The 23,626-nt window shown below is 41.3% G+C and overlaps 1 protein-coding gene across 12 annotated transcripts in view; it reads right to left on the bottom strand.

The window, feature by feature from the left end:
* The window catches only part of dmxl2 (Dmx-like 2), a 38,559-nt gene extending 23,893 nt beyond the window's left edge, over positions 1–14,666 (bottom strand). For 6 of the 12 annotated variants that reach the window (XM_034221258.1, XM_034221263.1, XM_034221264.1 and 3 more), the window contains exons 1-17: positions 14,281–14,666; positions 7,817–7,942; positions 7,497–7,568; positions 7,291–7,369; positions 6,961–7,105; positions 6,704–6,742; positions 6,073–6,139; positions 5,779–5,951; positions 5,116–5,296; positions 4,834–5,014; positions 4,284–4,502; positions 3,924–4,195; positions 2,790–3,053; positions 2,351–2,580; positions 1,981–2,186; positions 1,381–1,502; positions 836–925 (exon numbers count right to left, since the gene is read on the bottom strand). In XM_034221258.1, coding sequence (XP_034077149.1) covers positions 836–925; positions 1,381–1,502; positions 1,981–2,186; positions 2,351–2,580; positions 2,790–3,053; positions 3,924–4,195; positions 4,284–4,502; positions 4,834–5,014; positions 5,116–5,296; positions 5,779–5,951; positions 6,073–6,139; positions 6,704–6,742; positions 6,961–7,105; positions 7,291–7,369; positions 7,497–7,568; positions 7,817–7,942; positions 14,281–14,367 — 2,553 coding nt within the window. In that variant the 5' untranslated portion in view covers positions 14,368–14,666. The remainder of the gene's footprint in view (positions 1–835; positions 926–1,380; positions 1,503–1,980; positions 2,187–2,350; positions 2,581–2,789; positions 3,054–3,923; positions 4,196–4,283; positions 4,503–4,833; positions 5,015–5,115; positions 5,297–5,778; positions 5,952–6,072; positions 6,140–6,703; positions 6,743–6,960; positions 7,106–7,290; positions 7,370–7,496; positions 7,569–7,816; positions 7,943–14,280) is intronic. The other 6 variants (XM_034221262.1, XM_034221267.1, XM_034221259.1 and 3 more) reach the window with 5 other exon arrangements.
* Positions 14,667–23,626: the final 8,960 nt, after the last annotated feature.

Raw genomic sequence — 23,626 nt, 5'->3', positions numbered from 1 at the left:
ACTGAAGCCTTCCGAGTAAATCGCCAGAACGCCGACACCTCCTCATCTCCACCGCTCCCATGTTTTATTTTGTGTTGCCATAAGTTAGTCTCTCTGCGTTTCTGCGCTGGGCTAATGCTAATAATGCTAATGCGAGGATAATAAAATGGCGGCTTCACAAAACTTTTTGGGAGTTTTACGGGGCGTGGTTTGCAATCCGCCCAGCCAATCAGACATATAGCTCTTTTCTCACAGAGAGCCGTACGAAAGTCCCTGCTCTCTAGCAGCTCTCTGCTCTCTAGCAGGGACTTTCGTGGGGGTAAAAAGGTTCTCATGAACTAATTTTAGTACCGGCTCTTTTTGGTGTGAATGCGATAAAAGAGGCTAACGTCCACGCTAGCTTCCACGCTAGCTGCTATATGTTTTGCATTGAGGTGATACTTGAGGCTTGATGTGCTGCGGTGATATGCGAATTCCTTTTTGCATAATTTGCACACAACCGTGCTCTTATCGACGCTTCCATCCGTCCGTTTTTTAAAACAACATTTCCCACTGTTGTTCACTGTGGTTTGTTGTTGTCTGAAGTCATGAACGTTAGTTGGTGCTCCAGTATAATCGGTACGCCTGAAACTCATCCAGTGAGAAACGTTCCGCGGTGCAAAAATAAGTGCGATTAAAATGCGTTAATTTTTTTAACGCGTTAATTTTTGTGTAATTAATTAATCTTAATTAACGCGTTAAAGTCCCGGCCCTAGTTAATACATCTATAAATCAGAAGCTTTCAGGATTTCAGGCCCTGAATTTCTATACATGACTGATCGAAGGTGTTTGTGAAAAACACAGATGAGCTGCCAACCTGGTTTGTGATGACGTCCAACTCGATGATACAGCCAGGCCTGGCAGTAGACTGCTGGCTGACAATGTTGAACACTTCGCCCACCAGTTTCTAAAGAGATACACGCATGGAGATACAAAACAATCCATTTAGTGTACTGCATTTGAATCCACTGAAGTGGTGAACAATATTGCACATTAGATTCTGAAGTACAGGGTAATGTAGGCTGGAGGTTGCGATAAAACAAAGATACATTATTTGATTAATAAATAAAGGCAGCATCAAAAGGAATGTAAAGCATGAGAATAACTTAATATATGGGAATTATGTATTTAAATCAGCTTTGTGATGTTTTCTGGTTAATATGCACCCAATAGAGGACAACAAGCTACTTTGTACATCCTTCTTGGTTTTTGATGAACGTTACGAGCTGCGGTGTAAGACACGAAGACTCAGATACATTCAATTCAATGAAGGGATAATCCTAATACAAATGACTACATCCAAAGGAGCAAAAACATTATTGTTGGTTTTCGGTGCAGTTATGAGTGTATGTGTCTACTCACAGACGTTTCAGGGTCTGACAGCTCATCCAGAAGTTTTCTGGCATCCACCACAGCTTGATAGAGACGCAGGTTTTTACCATCCGATGCCACGAAGCAGGCGCTGGCACTGTTGCAGTAAGATCCTGAGGGACACAGCACAAAGTTAGATTGAATGTGCTGTTCCACAAAATATTTTATATTCTGTAATTTAATAAATGTAGTCATGTGCCTACATCAATAAAGACATGTTCCAACTTAAACACAATTATTTCAAAGATTAAGGCAGCAGGGAGCCAGGATGAAGAGAAACTAGATCCATGTTGGAACTTAGAGGAAAAATGAGGCACAGTCATGATCGTTTTTATATATACTGTACATGATTTAAGGAGAGCATTGAATGTATTCACTTAGTAGTCTTAATGCTGTTATATACTGTATATGCATTTGACACAGTTTTGTCATGACAAACAGGGAACTAAATAACAAAAACAAAAGATCAGATGATTCAACATTGGGTAAACTTCCCCTTTTGCAGTGACGTTCTTGTTAATTATTACTCAATACGAATCGCTTGGGATAACATGTACATCCCTATTTACAGAGTATGCATTTTCTATTTACCAAGTACAGAGCTGGGCACAAGTGTCGGTAGCCAAGCAACATTGCTAAACGCAGAGGTGTGCAGAGAGTTGATACGGGCCAGTTCAGAGACCCCTCCAGTGCAGGACAGGGGTCCAATGTGGTCCACCCTCCACAGGATAAGCTCACTGTAGATGGCGTTGGGATCATGGAAGGTCCTTGTAGCTGCATTACGAAGCTGCTTCCTGCTAATGGAAAAGTAAAGCATAATTAGAACTCATTATTCCTAAAAAAGATTTGACAATATGTTGCATTAAGCAGCATTAATGGTATTCCAGCCATGTGTATAATATTTCTTCTTCTTATCTCACATCCTCTTTCCTCTTTCAATGCCTTCCAAATTGTGCTATACCTGGAAAGTCCCTTTGGTGTTGGAAAGGTGGGAGGCTGCTCCTCCTCCAGGCTGCCAGGGGCTGAGGGGGGGGTGAGCAGGGCGTTGTGGTGAGAGGAGGTCAGCAGCAGGGGCAGCACTGTGTGGCAGGCTTGGTCGTTCAGATGGAAGCGGTGCCCGCAGTACCGGAACTTGTGTGATACGGTCAGTACGTTGGAGAAGGCAGAGCGCTCAGCAAATGTCACTGCCCACTGCGGATAAAGGGAACCACAAACATCAGAGAGGGCCCCAAAGAGAGAAAACACACAAACATGCAAGTACAATACTTTGGTTTAGAGTTAAAGGAGTAAAGAAATACATAAGGTTTTAGGGAACACCTTTCATTTATGAAAACATGCATACATTGGCAGTAACAAAATAAGAGCTTGGGATGCACCATTTATTTCTAATAATCTTTTACCTGATTGAGAGATCCATCCACATGCTTGGAGACCATCATGACCGCAGGACTGATACCAGGGCAGGGGTTGGGATTGGAGGCCAGTGCGGATGATCCCAGGGCACCCGATAAGGAAGCAGAGTGGGGGACACGTTGAACCATCCTCCCCGGCTCACTGGAACTCTCCCCCTCAGTCATAGTGCAGGCGTACATCAGGATGTTTTTACTCAGTGAGTTGGCATCACCTGTAGGAAATGCCACTGGAATACGGGAGGAAAAGGATACCTGATAGGAGAGATGGAGGGACACTCCTTTAGCAACTAGCAATTCATACCAAATTAGAAAAAACATTTAAATGTTGTTGAATCTAACACACATACTCATAGAGCTCATACTATATGTTGCCAACTTATATGTTCTCTTATAATGAGCATAAAGAGGGATAGTTCTGTGCATGCATACAGTACTTTATCATTGCAGTAGTGGTCTTAAAATGTAAGTGTGAATGTATTCGTAGTAGCTATAATAAAGCGGTTCGAATTCCAATCCTATCTTTACTGCTCTTTACTGTATTTTATCACCCTCAGCATGCTTATGTTGCAGTGCTGCTCTTATTAAGGACAGGCAGGCTCTACAGTGCAAACATCCCACTGCATATCATAAGGAAAATTAGAATGTGAAAAAGCAACTCTGAATTGAAATATTTAGCTTGGCAAGTTCTGGCATCTCTATTGTCTCTCTTTAGCAGAAAGCACAACATATACACAGCATTCAGGAAGTAGCTTCTCATTTTTATTTAATTTGATTATTGTGTATCATTAATAAAATATATATATTAATAAGGAAAGATTTGTTTTATGAATCATGCAAAAGCTTTAAAAGCCTCCATGCAGAGAGGCGGGCAGTGTCTCCTCCGTAAAAAAAGTGTTGCATAAGGCGGGGGAGTGCTGAGTCACCTTACATTTGAGACAATGTTAAACTACAGGTCCTCGCTGCTACAGTGTGTGTATGAGTAAAAGAGCAACTGATCCACTATTGAATTTTAAGAATAAGACTATATTATTCTGGTTTCACACTCGCAGGTGAACATTTCAAGCAGGTGTGAGTTTCACTAACACTGAGCTTGCGTTGCATCATGCCTGATTCTCTGCTCACCTGAACCTGTCTGAAGATGCCCTGGTTGAATTCATCCAAGTACTTCACATGCCAAACCAGGAAAGATCCATCAGTAGGGTGGATGGTGAACAACATGTCTGGGCTCTTGTTCCACTCTGTGATCAAAGTCTCCATCTTCCTCTCCAGCAGCATGGAGGGCAAAGGCATGCTGGAGCTGGATCCGGGGGAGGACGCCTTGGTGCTCCCCTGCTCCCCTGTCTCCCCCTCCTCCCCCTGCTCTGAGGACGCTTTGTCAGACATCTCGTCCAGGTCTATAAAGACAGAACACAATATGCTTTGACAACATGATGTTTCATATATGAATTATGTGTTAGGTACATATGTGTTTGAGGGTCTTACCAAAGTCAAACTTCATGGGGGATCCTTCGGGGTCCAGGGGGTCATCAGTAGTCTGGTCCAGCTGCTGTTCAGATAACTTACGGAGCTGCAGCATAAAGAGGTCCATGGAGGCGGTGAAGCTGAGGTCCTTATTGTTGAGCCAGTGAACGACAAAGCCTCCACCACCACTGCCATCGTCTGGGTTAAACACTGCAGATTCCGCCAGCACTGCTGGGATATCTGACAGAGAAAGAGGTAGGTAGGAAAAGTGAGACAGATAGGGATGGAAGGAGTTAAAAGGAAGAATTCTGTTGTGAAAAAACTGAAAAAACACACACTGAAATATAAGGTAGAGTCAAATTATCAACATGCAGGATCTCTGCAATTAACTAATGAAGTAATATTAATATTACGTTTTTTAGATGTTTTACTATGCCACTTTGACAGATGAAGTCATTAAATACCAGAACACTATAGAAGACCCTCGTGGGGTCAATGGTGCAAGTAAGTATAGATCTGTGGCAAATAAATATAAAAATGCTTCTGAGCCACTTCCAACAAAGACTCTCACCTGTGTTTGGGTTAATACTGGCTGAGATATGGAAGTGACACAGGGCATTGGCGTGATGAGCGATGTGGCGGTGGCTGTGTGCGTCCTGCGTGCCGAGCTGAGAGGGCAGCACCTCACTGTGAGCCACCAGAGCAGAGGACCGTCGCCGGCCGCGCCGCAGGTGCTTCAGGTGGTGGATCGACTGATCAAGCAAAGAACAGGTATAAAACAAAGAGAACAAGTCAAGAATCACAAATCTTATTGTTTATTTTATAAACTATTTCTGAACAGTTATGACTGCACCTCCAAAGCATGCTGGATTTTGTCCTTGTTGCCTGCCAGGCCTGGCAGGCTGGAGCTGAAGGAGTGTGTGTTCTCAGAGATCTGCCCGCCAAGCATGCTGTCTTCTGGTAGCAGCGTCTCAGACCACAGCCTACACACGCCATCCTCACAGGATGTCAGCAGCACATTGCACACTGAACCCCTAGGAAACAACAGAAGAATCCATCAGTAATGAGTATTTTTCGAATGACAGCTTAGTGAAATGTGAAATGATACTATACTATTTTGATTAAATCAATGATTCCCCCAGTGTAACAGCCAAACAAAGACTACGTCTCACTGCTTCCACAACTGATTCAACGACTTGACTTTCCATAAAACTTTTTAATTTATAACATTCAAATCAGCATACTAGGTATTTCAATACTGGGATGAATGTCTTTTTTAATAAATACTCCATGTTACAACTTTGAACCTTTCAAATGTACTAACAAAATAAATGTATTAAAGACAATGGTGTCAATGTTAGCATTGTACAGAATTAAACCCCCAGAGAACAAATAACTAAATAGAGGTGAAAACTCTCTGATTCAAAAAGGAATTGACCAAAAGAAGTACAAATGGACTAAAACTAAACATGTCAGTGGCCACCCTGACCATGTGATTGTGTGTGTGCTTTCTTACTTGGGCATGTACTTGCTGGTCTTCCTCCAGGACATGCCGGTGACCATGCGGGGATGTGCCAGGTAAACAAAGGAGAAGTGAACAGGGGGAGGTTTTTTATCCGAGTGGTCTTGAGCCACCACTGCAGAACGCCAGCCCGTGGTGGGATACCACACTTTAAGTAAACAGTCATCCTGCGTATTGAAACACATAGATGAACATAAATTATCCAAAAACATTACCACACAATAACACAAACCTTTCAACAATGTGTTGTTTAACTTGTTTTGCAACATGTACACATGAATAATATACCTTCCCAACTGTTGCAAAGTACTCCCCATCAGTAGACCACTTGGCAATGTGAACAGATGCAGCAGTCCTGAGAGAAACACAGGAATAAACAATGGTACATCAGCTATATTCACTTCTCCAAGGAAAAGTCTCCTGTCAGCTCTCAAAAAGCTTTGTGTGGTTTCAGTTCAAAGCTTGCACTTCCCTTTTTATTGACTTACTGGGCATGCATATGTGTCATCAGATGACAATTACTAACATGGTATTATATGTTTATATCTATGTTTGCACAGCTTAAAGCACAGCCCACAGACTTAAACAGTGGCTTAAAACTGTTCATACAAAGCTGTTATGTGGGTCTGTGTGCAGATGGTGTTTGGATATATTCAGTAAAAGCCTATACGTTTTAATTAGTTAAAGTATATATAATTCCACAACCTATAAGAACAATAAAACTTAATATTTTGTGTGCTGGACTTAATCAGCATGGCAGAAAAAATACTAAAACATCTGAGATATAAAAACATATTTTCTCCTGCTTTACTTTTAATTGACAAAAGAAACCGTGCAAATGAGTGATATTGCAATCTTCACAAAACTCACAGGTACTTGCATTTTTAGAGATGAGCAATGTGTTTTCAGTTAAAATTACCTGCAACAAACTGGGCTCAAGACTGTTTTTACTGACTTACTGACATAAACAAGACAACAGAACAACAGTGTACAGAGGAGAGAATGAAGAAAATTAAGACACACAGGTCTGCTCACTTATCAAATAACTGTTTGCTAGCTATCAGGGTTTTTACATATTTAATTGATTAAGATTGTCCAAATATCAGTAATATGGTTCTATATTTTCGTGTATAACATCTATGCTTTGACAGTATAATAATAAGTAAAAAAACGTACTTGCACTGCCAGACACAGTTCCAGTCATTGAACACAGGGTGGGGCCTGTCCTCATTTAACTGTCCATCCTCCTCCTCTATCAGGGCATCTTTCAGTGGAGGAGCCCACAGCTGGAGCCGCTCAGTTGCTGCTAGGATACGGTTCCCTGTGGACACAAAATGTTACACACCTCTCATCCCACGTTGGCTACTTCAGCGCCCAAAACCACATGCCCACTGTCATTCTTACATAATGCACATGTCAGTCCAGACTAACCACAGGGGGCTGTAATAGGAGCTGTGCATAGTGTGGCCACATTGAGTCAGACAAACACAGAAAGCCTTGGCGTACCTTGGGGGTCCCAGGCCAGGTTGTAGGTGATGGCCTCGAGGAAGAACTGTCCTGTCTTTTGCCACTGATAGTTAAGCTGCTGTTAGTGATAGAACGAGCACACACACCATGCACGTTAATGGCACACAAGTGTCATTAGGTTAACTGGATATTGATTTATGGTAAACCATGTATTTTATGTCTAAAAGAAACACCACTATGCTCACCTTGTGTCGTTTGTTTGGGTTGGTAGAAAGAGGCTCAAAGATGCAGACTGTGTTTCCGTAGGATGCAGCAATCTAAAAATAAAGAGCTGTGTTCATCATCACAACATTACCCACTCCATCAGTGCTTCTACACAGCCATTCCCACAGGAAGGGGGTAGGGGGTAGGGGGGGTAGGGGGGGGAGAGGAGAGCATGGCCGGTACAAGATGCAGGGCTAAATGTACTTATTTTTGCTCCGCATAATTGATAATGGCTTCTGGCTACACGGGAAAAACTAAAACTGTACGTGGGAGTGTGTCTGAGTGTGCAGTCAACACTTACCCTGCCAAGCTGGAGGGAGCACTCCACACAGCCCACCTGTATGTTCCCATTCTGAGCTCCCGGGATGATCTGCACGCACTCAAAGTCACTGGCCAAGATCACTACATCACAACCTGAGCCATAGGCCTGAATAAGAAATGGGTACAGACAGAAGAACCAAATAAGACTATGTCACATTAAATAAATATTGCAACTGTTACTGCAAAATGGATTAATGCCTTCACTAATATGTCTGGAGAAAAAACGTATCATATATGTATTAATAAACATAATTGTTCATGTAATGTACAGCTTCATGCAGTATGTTTCTTACTGCTTTAAATTCACACACTAATACATTTGAATTGAATATACAATGTAATTTCATATAACTGACTAAAAGAAGTCCAGAATGGTACTCAATGGCACTAAAGTGAATATTGCGTTATAGCGTATTGCGCAGGGAAATATAACAAATCATAAAAGCAGTAGCGCAGCATGGCGTTAACACTAAAACACCATTAAGCACTGTTGTGGTGGTAAAACTAGCAGGGAAACCACATAGAAAAACTAACTTGAAATTCAGTTTTATAGATCCACTGCAGGGAAAAAATAACACCTTCTCGTGTGCAGGAAAAAGACAAAGACAGCACATGCTCATTAAACAAGCTCAATTTGAAAACCTGTGTTAAGATTTGGATTGTGAGCAGCAGGGTAAACTGATACAACGGTGTTTGCCGGCTGTTGACAACCATGTGTAGAATGGCAGCAGCACCTGGAACACAGGCAAGCTGGCCTCGAAGCAACAGGACAGTCAGGAGGGCGGCTCGCGTCTTTCATTATTCAGGAGAACAGGAGGAGAGGCTGGGAACCAGTGGGTCACACAGCGGGACAACATTACAGCTGGTTGTGTAACTTAAAGTGACAGGTGAGGATGAGGTTATGGTCAAGAGTGTCATAGGATTATACTTTACATTCTATCATTTCATTGTGGAATAGGAAGAAAGAGTAGTAAAGGAGGCCTGTTCTGCACTTTGCTATGACTGCGGCACTCCCTCCAGCACATTGCAGCTGGAATTAAAAGCGGTCACCGTCACGCACTGTCTGTCTGTCTGTCTGTCTGTCTGTCTGTCTGTCTGTCTGTCTGTCTGTTGAAATAGAGCCGGGTGACTCTAGCGTTGCCTGCTTGTCTGAAGCAAATGAGCTGCTGAGGTCGGTTCCATTCAAACATTCTTACACTGCCGTCCTGAGCCCCTGTCATGTCTGACACACACACACACACACACACACACACACACACACACACACACACACACACACACACACACACACACACACACACAACACACACACACACACACACACACACACACACACACACACACACACACACACACACACACACAACACACACACACACACACACACACACACACACACACACACCACACACACACACACACACACACACACACACACACACACACACACACACACACACACACACACACACACACACACACACACACACACACACACACACACACACACACACACACACACACACACACACACACACACACACACACACATACACACACACACACACACACACACACACACACACACACACACACACCTGGTGGGACCTTGAGCCATGCTGGCACTTGTAAGCATGAGTGTATCTGCCTTAAACAGTATGACCCATCATCACTCAGTTTGGGCTTGTGTGTGTGCCCTGTAATCCTTTCAACATCCACAGATCCACATGCACACACACACAACAACACACAACTGAGTGTAGGGCTGCTCAATTAACCGTATTTTAATCGCAATTACGATTTTGGCTTGCAACGATTATGAAAACAACATAATCGAAATAAAACGATTATTTGTATTTTTTTATTGGTTTTTCAGTTGAGTTATACTTAAAGTTCAGGGTAATCAACTGTTAAAAACATACTGTTCACATAACTTTTTTTCAATAAATGGATGTTTTCAAAGTAAATGGATTATCGTTTTTAATAATCGTGATATCAATTATTGACCCAAATAATCGAGATTATGATTTTTCCCATAATCGAGCAGCCCTAACCTAACTGAGCGATGGCAATACAAAGTAGGATGATTCATTAGTAGTAGCAGCATACTACGTGGTGGTATCATGGTAAACATTGATACAACTTACGATTATCAGCATAAACAGTTAGGACTAAAATGCTGTAAGTGTCTCCATAGACAAAGACAATTTGAGTGAGTTGAAGATCATTAATGTTTATGTTTATTTGGGAGCCTTTTTATAGGGAATGATGTACTCAACAGTCATTACTACAAAATGACATCTCCCATCTGAAACATCACAATAATGATGCGCAGCACTACGCAGAGAGCTACTTGCAGCACTGCATTTCTCTACTGAGGGGTAATAACACTGGAGCGATAGATCTTTCAAGAAAGTCAACTAAGAGAACCATTATCACTATTAGACAAAAGTATAATTAAATCAAAGCTGTCCTTTAAACACATACTATAAATGAAGACGGACCATAAACCCATCCTATTAAGATTATCTAGCTGCTATGATATTTATATAAGCAACATTGGGCTACTTAATATGACTGCACTAAGGTCTACCACCACGCACATGTAGCTCATATCTGCCAAATGTTGTAACGAGCACAACCATGAAGAAGTTTAATTTTGTCAGTCATGACGTGTAAGCTGCTTAAATCAAGTATGGTGCTGCCTTTGGATAAATAATACCTCTCCGTATCACATGAACATTAACAAAGCAACAACTATAATGTAATTGTAAATGTTGGTTTGTAGAAAATGAACTACACCTATTTAACTTATGTCTATTTGAGTCATGTGACCGTTCTTCTTTTACTATAAAGCCCTTCAAGCATTTACAGAGGTCCAAATACTGCATTTTATAGCCAGATGTGCAGTATGAGAGAGAACGTATATAACTATGATACAGTATGACATGCTTTATTTAATTGTATGATGTTACAAAAAACCCTCTAACCGAAACACCAATATTGACTGGTTTATTTAGCCCAACACTGGGCAACCCCAGTATCATGCTTTATAAAAGATCAGAGATCAAAATATATTTTCTTGTATATACGAAGGAAGCATGGCCAACCACGTGCCATGTTGTTGATGAGAGCTTCAGAATTCGATTCACATTTATTTGAATGATGGCAACCCCTGTGAGGCGGGATTTACCTGATTCTCAGGGTGGATGTATTTTAGAAGAAAGGAGCGAATGCTGCAGTCATGTGCTGTGCTAATGAAAGCAGATAACAGGAACCACTTCTGTCCCTCCAAAATATTCCTCATGCTGCTTACACAATCATGTGAGCATGTGCCGCAGCCACAGCTGCGACCATGTGTACCATTTTCATGTTTGCGATCGCTACACTCAAAAGCCTTAGATGCAACTATTTAAAAACATGAATTGATCAATCATGGCCTGTAGTAACCTGGCCTCTCTGTCAATGCGTGTTGTGACATTATCCCAAGCAAAGCCCATAGCACAGACCTGTACTTTGATCCCACTGTCTCATACAGCATGGGCCTTGTTATTCTCTGCAGAATGACTGTAGTAAAGCAGTGGGCATTAAAGGACAAACTACACCTCGCCAGGCTCCGATCCATCTCTAATATCTAGGCCTACTCGTATCAATTGAAAAATATGTGCCGTTACAATAACATGTTCAATTTCAAAACGGGAATAGGTCATGAGTCTGAAACACAATTTAAGTAATCTCAGAAAATCACATCTGGTGTGACGACATATCTGATGACTGACTCACATTAAAAGAAAAGCCGCTAGAGAGAGAGAGAGAGAGAGAGAGAGAGGAGAGAAGAAGGAGAGAGGAGAAGAGAGAGAGGAGAGAGAGAGAGAGGAGAGAGAGAGAGAGAGAGAGAGAGAGGAGAGAGAGAGAGAGAGAGAGAGATGATAGAGAGAGAGATGAGAGAGAGAGAAGCAGAGAGAGAGAGAGAATAGACGAGCAGAGATGAGAGATGAGATAGCGAGAGAGCTCTCGTAGCAGAGCTCTATCTCTCTCTCTCTGTCTATCTCTCTATCTCTCTATACTCTACTCTCTCTCTCTCTCTCTCTTCTCTCTCTCTTCTCTCCTCTATCTCTCTCTCCTCTCTCTCCTCTGCGTGCTGTCTATTTTAGTTGATCACACATCTCCAGCTCTGCATATCAAAACTCGCTGTTTGTACATTTACAGCATCAACCATGGGGGAAAAGGTGCTGAAATAGACCCAAAAGTAGAAAATCATTATCTAGTTTTTGGTATTAAAATGTCTTAGTGTTATCAAACAGACACAATTCCTTTTTCCTTAGTATTGCTAGTCATTGTTCGAACTATTCCTACAATGGGTTCTCAACACATGACCAAATCAACCATCCATTGGACTTAAAACATTTGCTTTACTGTCCCTTTATTCAAACTCTATTTGAATAAAATAACTCAAATTGTTGTCAATATGAACACAATAAATTGAGCATGCAACTGAATAAAGGCCATGCTGGAGCCAAAAGCATGGAGATGGAATGACAATGAAGTTGTTGAACTGGTGCATTCATGGCAGCTGTAGGTTAGGAGTGTGCACATGCATGCATAATATGTGTGTTTGTCAGGGTCTGGCCTATGAGCCCTAGGGGTCAGTGTGAGTGTAACTGCATTGGACATCATGTCTAGTGTTCTTCAAACACCCTCTCAGAAACAGAAAGAAAACACCAGGCACAGAAACCTCTGTCCTATGTTGTTGTGAAGATATGACCCTAAGTACAAACCTTGCCTCTTCATACATTCAAACAGCCTTGATCTGTGGTCAGTGTAAGGGGAGAGGAGGGACGACTCTTCTTTATAGTTCAACAGAAACTAACAGAACAATTAATTACTGCTCTACGAGCCAAAGAACCGAGGGACTCGGAAATAAGTGAGGAGAGTGTCTGCATTCAAAAATGAATAAAACCTATTAAAACAACCACTTCACTTGTGGGGAGCCGAAACAGACTCGGCCCAGATTTGGCAGCCATTAGACAGGCTCACACTGTTCTCAGGATGAGGGGATGGTGGCGTGAAACATAACAGCTCAAGAGTTCTCTGTGAGCCTGCATTGAAAGAATGCACCTAATGCAGTCACACAGCTTTATGTATACACTAGGGTTCTAAAGGCTACATTCATATGTGTGTTCAATCTTTGTGGACAACATACATTAAGTTTCAGGTAAATGCTCTCTCGGGAAGATCTTAAAGTCATCATCATTCAGCTTCTGCTCTCAATACAGGAACTGACTCAGGATGCTACATAATGTTACTGCCTTTGACTTCAACAAATCTATTTTAGGAAAAATAGACACAACATTTGTTTGGGGTTGTGAACTACTGTGCACTTGTTATTCCTTGCCATCACAAATAAGGCTGTATTATAATTAGATCTTGCTGCACTAAATGGAATATTGACTGGGCTTCTCTCTTCTCTCTGTCCTGTCAACTTGAGACATCAAGAGAAATGTTGGGAAGTTGCCAGACCTCAGACAGACAAGGAATAAGTATAGGACCAGAAAGTCAATCAATAACAGACACAGGATGTGCTCCAAGGTATAGAGTTGGATCAGCATACACTGCATATGCATAAAGTGAAATGACTGATGAAATGAGCTGATAAAGGAGCATCGGTAAAGGCTTAGAAAATTGTGTAAAAGTGTATTCTATTTTATTAAAGTTCAAATGATGACAGATGTCAGCACGTTTTTAAATGTGGTTTTTTTTCTCACAACAAGACATTGAGCCCTCTCGCTCATGTATCCATATATGGCTCTCTACGTCACGGCTGGCGCAGCTGATGCTAGGATGACAGCAAGCTAATCATCCGTGAGGAGGATTTAACTCCAAGCTTAGCTATCCTGCAAACAGACAAAACACAACTTCTCATCCTGTGGCAGTGCGCAGTTTGGTCAAGCCAAATCAACCGAAGAGTGCACTGCGAAATGTAGTCGGTGCATGACCCATTGCAAATATTTGTCAATAATGTTATGGCTGCGCAAAGGGATTCCCTTGCAGCAATTCTAATGTAACGAGATGCAGCTAAAGGTCATTTGAGTAGCTAGCGTAGACTGTCTTGGAGCGATAAATAATACAACGTTAACCCTAATATAGTAGGTGCAGACAATGCCGTTAAGCATCCACATTGGGATGCTACCTTGTCAAATCGTGGCTGCCTGTAAAAGGTAATTGTAAGAGGGGCTGGTGGTAATAAAGATGCCCGGTGTAGACTCACTATTTGTGAATCTCTCGGTGCGGCAGATTGGCTAGCCCACTACCCGGCTAGTCAATGCTTTAGCTCACTAGCCAACCCTTTTACAGAGTATACAACACCAGCTAGCTAAATATCCAGCTAGCTCGTTAGCTTCAGTGGGTGTCATCTTCAGCGAATAATATCAAATAAAAACTCACCGTGAAAGGTATGTCATTCACGCTTCCCACCGAATAGCAGCAATCTCCAGGGTTAACAGCCCCCGTCAGCACCTGATGCAGATGCATTTTCCTTATATTTTAGCAGCAGATGGGGTATTTTAATTATTAATAACGAGTCCACCCTTTCGGTTTCTCCATCTAGCAACGACTGGGAATTCCATCAGTAATGTAAACGCTGTCTTCAGCCTGGCGTCGAAGTCTTCCTCCACAAACAGTGAAGTCGCGGTAATTGTGTGTACAACTCGTATAAATGGGATTTACCCTGGTCCTGTCATGTATTTAAACATGTAAAACTGGCTGCCTCTCGCTGTCAACACCATCCCAACGATTAATCGTGAGAGCAGAGGCAGTGGGATCTCTGCAGCGAACCTGACATGCGCGTTCCCGACATTGTCCAGGCACGACTGAATGGCCATAGAAATGTTGAATCTAGACTGGGAATAGCAACTCCGGTATGTCATTTTGTCTTTCTATAGGCCTGTTTTTAATTAAAAAAGAACGATACTCACGTCGTCGTATACTTTCTCTAAAATGACTAAAAAGTATTATGTTATTTAACCATGCTTCTCTCTGTAGCACTGTACACATACTCTAGTAATGTTTTTCTATGTTTATGACGCGCCAGTTTGTAGCGCACCCCTCTGTCGGAGTTCATTGATCATAAATGTGGAGTCTTGGGGAGGCTGGGGTGAAACCAAAAATGAAAGGGTAGTTATTTTGTAATAAAATGTAAAAAATAAAACAGTGTTAAAACAGTAGTGGCCTTCTTATTCTACTTTGATAAGGTCATACATAAATTGTTGTTTTTATAATGCATATTAAACAGTGAAAGAAAAAAAGAATTCTACTTTTAACTACATCCAGCCAAAACTCAAATGTATTTTTAAATAGAGTTCTGGACTTGTCAACAAAATAGGCTGATCATTTGAATGTCTCAAATGTCATGGGAATCAGCTGCTGTCACAACTACAATATAATATGATATTACCCTAATGATGACCAAAACTGTATACTGCAGGCCTTAGAGGCTGAGATGCCTCATCTCCTTATCGACCATCATTCATCTCACTGATGAGATTTAAGGGAGCAAATCACCATAACACTGTTTATCCCCTTTCCTTTTTGTACTCCGTTTCCATATCAATTGTCCCCCTCACTCCTTCTTTGTTTGTGATGAAAGGCCTGAGAGGGATCCATAGTGGTGATACACAACCAACCATCATGTCGTTGGCCTAGTTATTAAAGCCACACTGACATCATCAGTCAGGGGCTGCCTGCCAGCCCCATGACACACACAACAACAGAACAGAAAACTTAGCAGCAGTAGCCCAGAGAGGATGTGACACACACACTATAAGAGCGTCAACAACAATGGTGGTGCACACTCATCTTGATATGTTGTAGGCATAAGCTGTGCAATAACTAATGATTAGGAATATTTCCTAAGTGCACCTACTTCCACATAGGGAAGTAGGTGCACTGATAGGTGCACTGATTGAAGGGGAACATATTTCTGATTGTAGTATTTATTACATGTACAGCACTTTGGCCCGACCAAAAATCGCTTTTAAATGTGCTTTATAAATACATTTTGATTTGATTAGGCTTAAAACCACTCAATATGTTACTAATACTTGTGCAAATATGATTTGCAGGGTAGCTTCAGGACCAGTGTGATGTTCAAACTGTACAACCAGCTCTTTGTAAGCCATTGAAAATTGACAGCAAGTCCCAGAAAGTAACATTCTGTAACCCAGATGGCCATCCAGTCAATTGTAAGCCAGTGAAATCGTGCTAGAAATCTGCCTCTGTCAGCTAATTTGGCTTTGAATATTTGTAAATGCCAGACTGCTGTAAGGGCATGTGACTAACACTCAGTGCATCTCTCCCAGTTAGAGTATTTACCTTAAAGGTCCCATGACATGGCCCTTTCTACTGATCATAATTCCATTGTTGAGGTCTACTAGAATAGATTTACATTGTTCAATGTTCCAAAATCACATTGGCTTCTCATACAGCATCTCTGTATAGTATGTGTATTCACTCTCTGTCCTAAACGGCTTGTTGGAGCTCCTGCCCCCCTCCCTGTGAGCCCAGTGTGCTCTGATGAGTTACAGCGGAACATCAGTGTTTATGTGTTACAATGGCGTTTGTTAGCAACCAGAAAATGACACCAGTGTTGGAGCTATATATATCTCTTTATATTATTTAATAGTGTAACATTTATTTTCTTGCTGTTTATAGTGTTTATTATTATTATCATTTATGTATATGTATTCTTAGTTAGTGTCATAAGTTAAAGTAATTTCTATGCTTTTATTTTGAAGGCATGTTTTGGGCACTGGGTGATTAGAGCACCTGGTGTAATTGTATATATTGGCGACAGGTGGAGGTGGGAGCCAGAGCACTAGTAGGCAAACGTTTTTTTTTTTACCAGGGTGTTTCAAGCCACACAAGGGAAAGCCATAGGAAAGGCGTAAGGAAAGAGATATAGGAAACCTGTTCATTGTATTTTGTTATAGGAATAAAATGCACAACGGAGAATCTTGTCTGGACCTGGATCATTGGCCTGCGTAAGATCCGCTAACTAGTGCCCCAGCGGCTGTATTATTTTAAGTTAATTATCTGTTTTAGTTCTATTCTTTCACACACAGTGACGTCACGAGCTACCCACAATGCAACGCGCGCCATATATATATATAAATACGCCATTTTTCTGGAGGTGCAAAAATCCTGGAGGTGCTAATATAAACAGCTAGCTAACGTAGCCAGGCAGAGCGCACTAGGTTTTTTTTCTGAATTAACGACCAAAGAAATCGCTGCATGTCTTCGGATTACATCTCTGGACTTGAGGGGTGTGCTCTAGGTCGTTACCAGCGTAAACTAGAGCTGTGTGGGTTGTCGGATTGCCCTTACAATGTATGGAATTACGACCCTCGAAAGTGGCCTTCGGTCGATTTTGGCAGCATCTACGTCTATCTTCTGGAAACACCAGGTGAATACCCCACTTGTCACAATAATATTATCATGCCAATGCATATATGTGGTATTTTAGAGTTGACTATATTGATTAAGGCAATAGACTATGATATTCTGCTTGCACCTCGTGTGAAATGGCGGATACCGGAAGTACGGTGTCGCCCTCGGCCCAAAACCCGTATGTGTGTGTGAAAGAATATGATTTTGGCCGCTATAAAGTAAAAAACCGTGCCGTGAAAACGGACTTGTTTTTTGAAGTTCTTTTTTGTGGATTTTTTTGCCTGCGTTTGAAGCATAGGTAAGGTTTGAAGTATTGGATTTCACTTTAAAAGACACACCGGGCCCTGGACGGACTTCAACAACGGCACAGGAACATGGGCAGTATGTGAACATTTTCTCCAGTGGCTGTATAGGAAAACGGCCTCACTATTGGAGTGCTGGAGTCATTGTTTCGCCGTATATAAATGAACAAGTTTAAAGAATAGTCGGACCGTGGGAACAGGTGCACACAGTGATTACGCACTCTGACGCGCAGGCATGCGCATGCATCAGCGTTTTCTCCTGTGGATTAAAATAATATATTTGGATATTTAAATAACGCCAATCAAAGAAAAACGATGCAAGACGCCACATCACAGGACAGAAGTGGATCTTCTGATGAGGTAAATCCTAAGGACATTGCACCACACATGTTATGTTTAAAGGACAATAATTCCAGACCACAGAAAGTATTCAGATTATCATACCACTCATCTGAAATAATCAAAGCTGAAGCTGATTTAGCAGTCCTTAAAGAATGCATGGCTGCATTGAAGAGGAAGCATGCATTGGAAGCCCAAGAGGAGGAGCTTAGAAAATAAAAGACAACACTTGTTTTTGACCTAAAACTGTCTGCACTCAATGCCAAAATTGACATACTGAAAATCCACTCGAGGCGTGGATCAAAAGGATCTGTGGAAAATGGTAACAAACATACATCTGAAAAGATAAAGTTTCCTTCTGCCCCAAACTACAACAGTTGTTCTCTCCAACACAACCATCACTCACAGGATACATGTTCAAGCTTCAATGTGAAAATAGAAAATGAGGAAACAAATTCCATAAAGGTGGATGGATCTAGTTTTGTTTGCCCTGCTGGTCACATAATCAAAGACTATTCGAGATATTTGAAGTGCAGTGTGTCACCAGAAGCAACTGTCAGCCCTTCACATTGAAGATGAGGATACAGTCACATCCTTCAACAAAGCACATGTTTCACCTGGACAGTCAGAGACAAGTGTTCATACTGTGGCCGGTGGACAGGACAATGGATTCAGCTCTGGCTGCCCTGTTGTAATAACCTCCCAGCTTGCAGTGGAACAACAAGAGAAGATGCTCATCAAACTTCACATTCATCATGATTAAAAAGAAAAAACATCAGCAGTGCAATGGGAAAAGCACACGGAGAGTGAGGAGCAGGGAAGAAACCACAAAGAGGAGACCAGCTCCAAGACATCAGAGTCAACAAAGTCATAAACATCAGACCGAAACACAGGTTGAATAAATGCTTTCCAACCTCAAGATAGATTGTGTGAACAGTGATGGAGACAGAGAGGAGCCTCCTTTTGTCATTTGGATGACAGAGCGAGTGGAAAAGGCTCAGAAAATAATTTCCAACGGGAGATATGTTCTTCATTGCAAATACAAGTGAACGCTGGATGAAGGGATGAATGGATGGAAAAGGATTGGTCAGCTCTGTGAGCCCCAATTGAAGACCAGTGTCATGGAGAGACCTGTTTGAAGATCCGCCTGCTCCTGGATGCAGCAGCGTAGCATCATGAACATTTATTCTTTCTGTTTCTCTATACTATTTTTCTCTCTATTTATTTTCCAGGAGGCTGTTGCCTGAAGAAAATGGAGAACATTATTTGTATAGTTGGGATACGGATAGAGTATAGCTCCATATATAATTTAAGTAATTGTGTGTTTACACAGTTCACAATTAGGGTCCGGAATGTTGGAGCTATATCTCTTTATATTATTTAATAGTGTAACATTTATTTTCTTGCTCTTTATAGTGTTTATTATCATTTATTTATATGTATTCTTAGTTAGTGTCATAAATTAAAGTAGTTTATATGCTTTTATTTTGAAGGCATGTTTTGGGCACTGGGTGATTAGAGCACCTGGTGTAATTGTATGTATTGGTGGAGGTGGGAGCCAGAGCACTAGTAGGCAAACGGGTTTTTCCCAGGGTGTTTCAAGCCACACAAGGGAAAGGCTTAAGGAAAGAGATATAGGAAACCTGTTCATTGTATTTTGTTATAGGAATAAAATGCACAACAGAATCTTGTCTGGACCTGGATAATTGCCCTGCGTAAGATCCGCTAACAACTAGTGCCTCAGCGGCTGTATTATTTTTAAGTTAATTATCTGTTTTAGTTCTATATGATTTTGGCCGCTACAACCAGTAATGACAAACAGATGAGAATGCTGCGTGGGGTCTGGGTGTCGTGTTGGCGGGACGTTGCGGCAGGGCTCGCTGCTCCGCCCTCTGAAGCTCGAGGAGCGGACAGTGTGAGCTGTATTACTGGTGTCGTTTCCTGGTTGCTGCGTGGGGTCTGCGAGACAGCGAGACACTCAGCCTGAGCACACACACTCACAGCCAGGCTCGCTACAGGGTGTAATTTGAGGGTTAAGGGTAAAATGTAAAAATAAAACAGTAGTGGCCTTCTTATTCTACTCTGATAAGGTCATACATAAATTGTTGTTTTTATAATGCATATTAACCAGTGCATACGAAAGAGAACTATATGTAGTTAACACTGTTAACTACATATAGTTTAAACTAAGTAGTTTTTACTTTGCAGACCGTTTACATGCATAAAAAGCTACATAACACACAAGGGGACGGGTAATAACCGGAAAAGCATGTCATGGGACCTTTAAAGCACCTCTTGAATGAATGAAAAAAAATCTATCAAATATTTCAAAAATTAATTAAAGGCATTTTTTTGTACTTTTCCACCCTTGCATCAACCTGGACAAAATAGATAAAGCGTCATGCGGATTACGTTTGTTCATGCCATTGATTATTCTTGAGATGATGAAGATAGAGAGGAACCACTTTAGATTATTAATAAAACTGGAGTTTCATCTCTTAAGAGGTATTTTGGAGTGGGCCAAAAGTGCTGACATCATGGAAGAGAGAACAGAGACAACAACTAGAAGTATACAATGATATGTATTTGCTAAATTATAGCTAACTCATAGGCTCATGCAAGTGCACTGAGTGTGTGTATGTGACACAGAGACACTGACAACTACTGCATGTCTGGATATTGCAGCAGGGTTGAAAGAAGGTTGATGCAGTGTTTGTAGTTCCCGCGTTGCCTCTGGGAGACTGCCTTGATCTACTGAGAGCAGAATTAAATGCATTATAGATTTTCTCATTTCATGGATGGCTGCTTACTGAAGGGAGCTGAAGTCTGGCCCTGGGGTGCAAGGCATTGTTCTCCCCAGGACAACAATCTAATGGAGCTTCTTCCCAATCTTTAATGATTAAATCAGTACATTTTGTTTAAATGTAACAGTCATGAAGCTATGAATAGAGGGTCTTAGTTTTCAGCCAAAGCAGCACCTGTATACTGTACCGCAGATAAACAGCAGCTTAAACACAATGTTATCTTTCTTCACACTAAATGATGAAAAGTGTATCTGACATTTGAATCACACTTTCATTTAAACTAATTCATCTGTTAACATTTCTGCAAAATCTAATTTTACAATCAATTTAAACACCACGCATGCTGCTCTGTGTTTTCTTGGCTAATTAATTATTATTGGCATGTGTATTATATCTTCAAAAATAAATCAACCATAGCTATCAGTGAGCAAACATAACCAACATAATACTTTACATAGTTCTCTGAAAATAAGTACATTTTGTTATGTTAGAAATTCTAAGATAAGTGTGTTTTGATGTTTGCAAATTATGCTAATGAGACCCAGGAAATCTATAACGTTGATTTCTGTTTTGAAATGTTGAGTTATATAGACAGAGCAGAGAGGAAGAAAAGACTCAAGATAGCTTTCAGAGCTGCTAATACACCACACAATACACTTTTAGTCTACAAAAATACACACTGAAAGCAACCATGACTTTGTATAATGAGATCCCCAAAAATATATTGTCTTTTCATTCAATCAGGTAATCTGATCGTGTTCCCTTTTGTTCATTACAACCAGGCCCGGTTCCAGAACAAAATGACTCAGGGTGCATCTGAGATTAGAGAGGGTGCAGTGGTAAAGTGCTAATTTTATAAGTGGGGAGTGGACCTAACACCCTCTAGGGGGGTCCTCACCTCCTCTAGGGGGGTCCGGGGGCATGCTCCCCTGGGAAGATTTTTTTAAAATATTGAAGTTAAAAGCATCAATCTGGTGCACTTTGAGAGCAAAAATGAAGAGATCTATGTGCTCTTTGCTTGATTCATGCCTTCCCTTATCACGTAGCCTATAAGAGCATGGCGCCAGTTGTTGTAGCCAGTTGTGGTGAAGGCATCTGACTTACTTGAACCAAAATGTCTACATGCATAGCAGAAGATGGCATATTTTTTACATGAATATTCCAGCCAATCTCTGTTTTGAAACCATGAGCTGCAAAATGAGCGTCTTACCCCACTGTACAGGCGAGTTGGGTACTTTTTTAAATATACCTGGGCAGGCTCTGTTTTGCCGAGGTCCTCTGGCACTTGCGGGCCGCCGAGGGGTGGCGGTGTTTGGGGCAACGAAGACGGCTGCGGCTGCTCCGCCTACGTGGGCGAGTCGGGCGTTAGTGTCCACGACAGTGGCCGCAGGTAACGTAATGTCCCCATGGTCTGAACTGTTATTACCTGCAGTAGATACAGTGTTACTGCTGGCGATAAGGGCTGGTTGTTTTAACCATTTTCTGTCCATCATTGACTGCTGTGTAAGCACCTTGCAGATGACGAACGTGCAGCGGCACAGGTCACGCACACCTGACATAATAACGTTACTTACCGTTTAAATTGACCAAATAAATGAAGCAGACAATGTTATTTAACCACAATTACAATTTATTTTATTCCAACTATATTATTCTTCTTCTTCTTATTATCACTACTATTATTATTATTGTTATTATATATGTAATATATATATATTTTTTCATTTTTCAAATGAGGGTGCATAACGACTCAACTGAGGGTGCAATGCACCCTTATGCACCCCCGTAGAACCGGGCCTGATTACAACCATGTTCAATGCAGACATATATTCAGTATAATCAAACTCAATAAATACTATCATGACCACTGTGACTGTGTAGGAGCAAAAAGCCTGCAGGAATGCACTTCATGTTTTACATGGTCTGCACTATCATTTTGTTCATTGATTTTCTCATTATCTGCACAGAAAGTAGATGCAATGTGTGAAGCTAAAGGCGGAAAAGCAAGCTGCATTCCAAAGAACAAGACTCTTGAATAGGGTTGAGCACAAATCTCATCCGTCCGCTTGTGAGAGGTTATAAAGAGCCCTGAATGACACAGAACAAGGGGGGGATTTGGCAGCAGGCTTGAAACAGGCCACTCAAGTGTTCACCCATCTACTCTATTCATGAACAGATGTGTAGTGCATGCCTCCAGTCTCAGACCACGTTGCATGCACTGTGTTTCTTTATCTTCCTCTCCCTAAAATGTAACAAAGCAGATTTTGTTCAACTATAAGTACGGATATCAATGAAATACAGTATGTGCCATTCATGAAATGTCTCAAGGGGCACCAAACAACAATTAGAAGCAGGCTGCTAGGGTTAGGTGACATGGCTACTATAGACCAACCCCATAACAGCTTATTTAGTGTTATGATGACATAATACAGGTTAATTTTACAACTATAAGCAGTTTTATAATAAACATAATTATGAAAGTATTTTTTGTCAAACTATTCCATTGAAACAGTTTCGCCTTTAAACCATCATGCTTTATTAAGACAACAGGCCAGGTAGTCAGTAAAACATTTCATAACAGTGCCAATAAAACTTCAGAACAGTTTTACTGAGGCTCCGAGATTGCTCTTTAACTTTGCTGTGAGGTCAGGTCTTTTTTTTTAAAGCCTGTAACGACACTTCACCACTTCGTGCAGTTTGTGTGATGCAGATTGAAAGCTGTGGTAGGAGCAAAGTCTACTCCTGATCGCCACATTTTAACCTTGTTCACTTTTTCTGTCCGTGTGAAGGAATACGAAAGTGTCAGTACAATAGGTCAGCAGACAGCAGATGTGCACATTTTGAGTCACATGGTAAGAGTGAGGCACAATGGTCCTTTAGCACAACATGTCAAACCATACT

The sequence above is a fragment of the Gymnodraco acuticeps genome, unplaced genomic scaffold (genome assembly GCF_902827175.1).
Source record: "Gymnodraco acuticeps unplaced genomic scaffold, fGymAcu1.1, whole genome shotgun sequence".
NCBI classification, from domain to species: domain Eukaryota; kingdom Metazoa; phylum Chordata; class Actinopteri; order Perciformes; family Bathydraconidae; genus Gymnodraco; species Gymnodraco acuticeps.
This window is presented reverse-complemented; position numbering and strand designations above follow the sequence as displayed.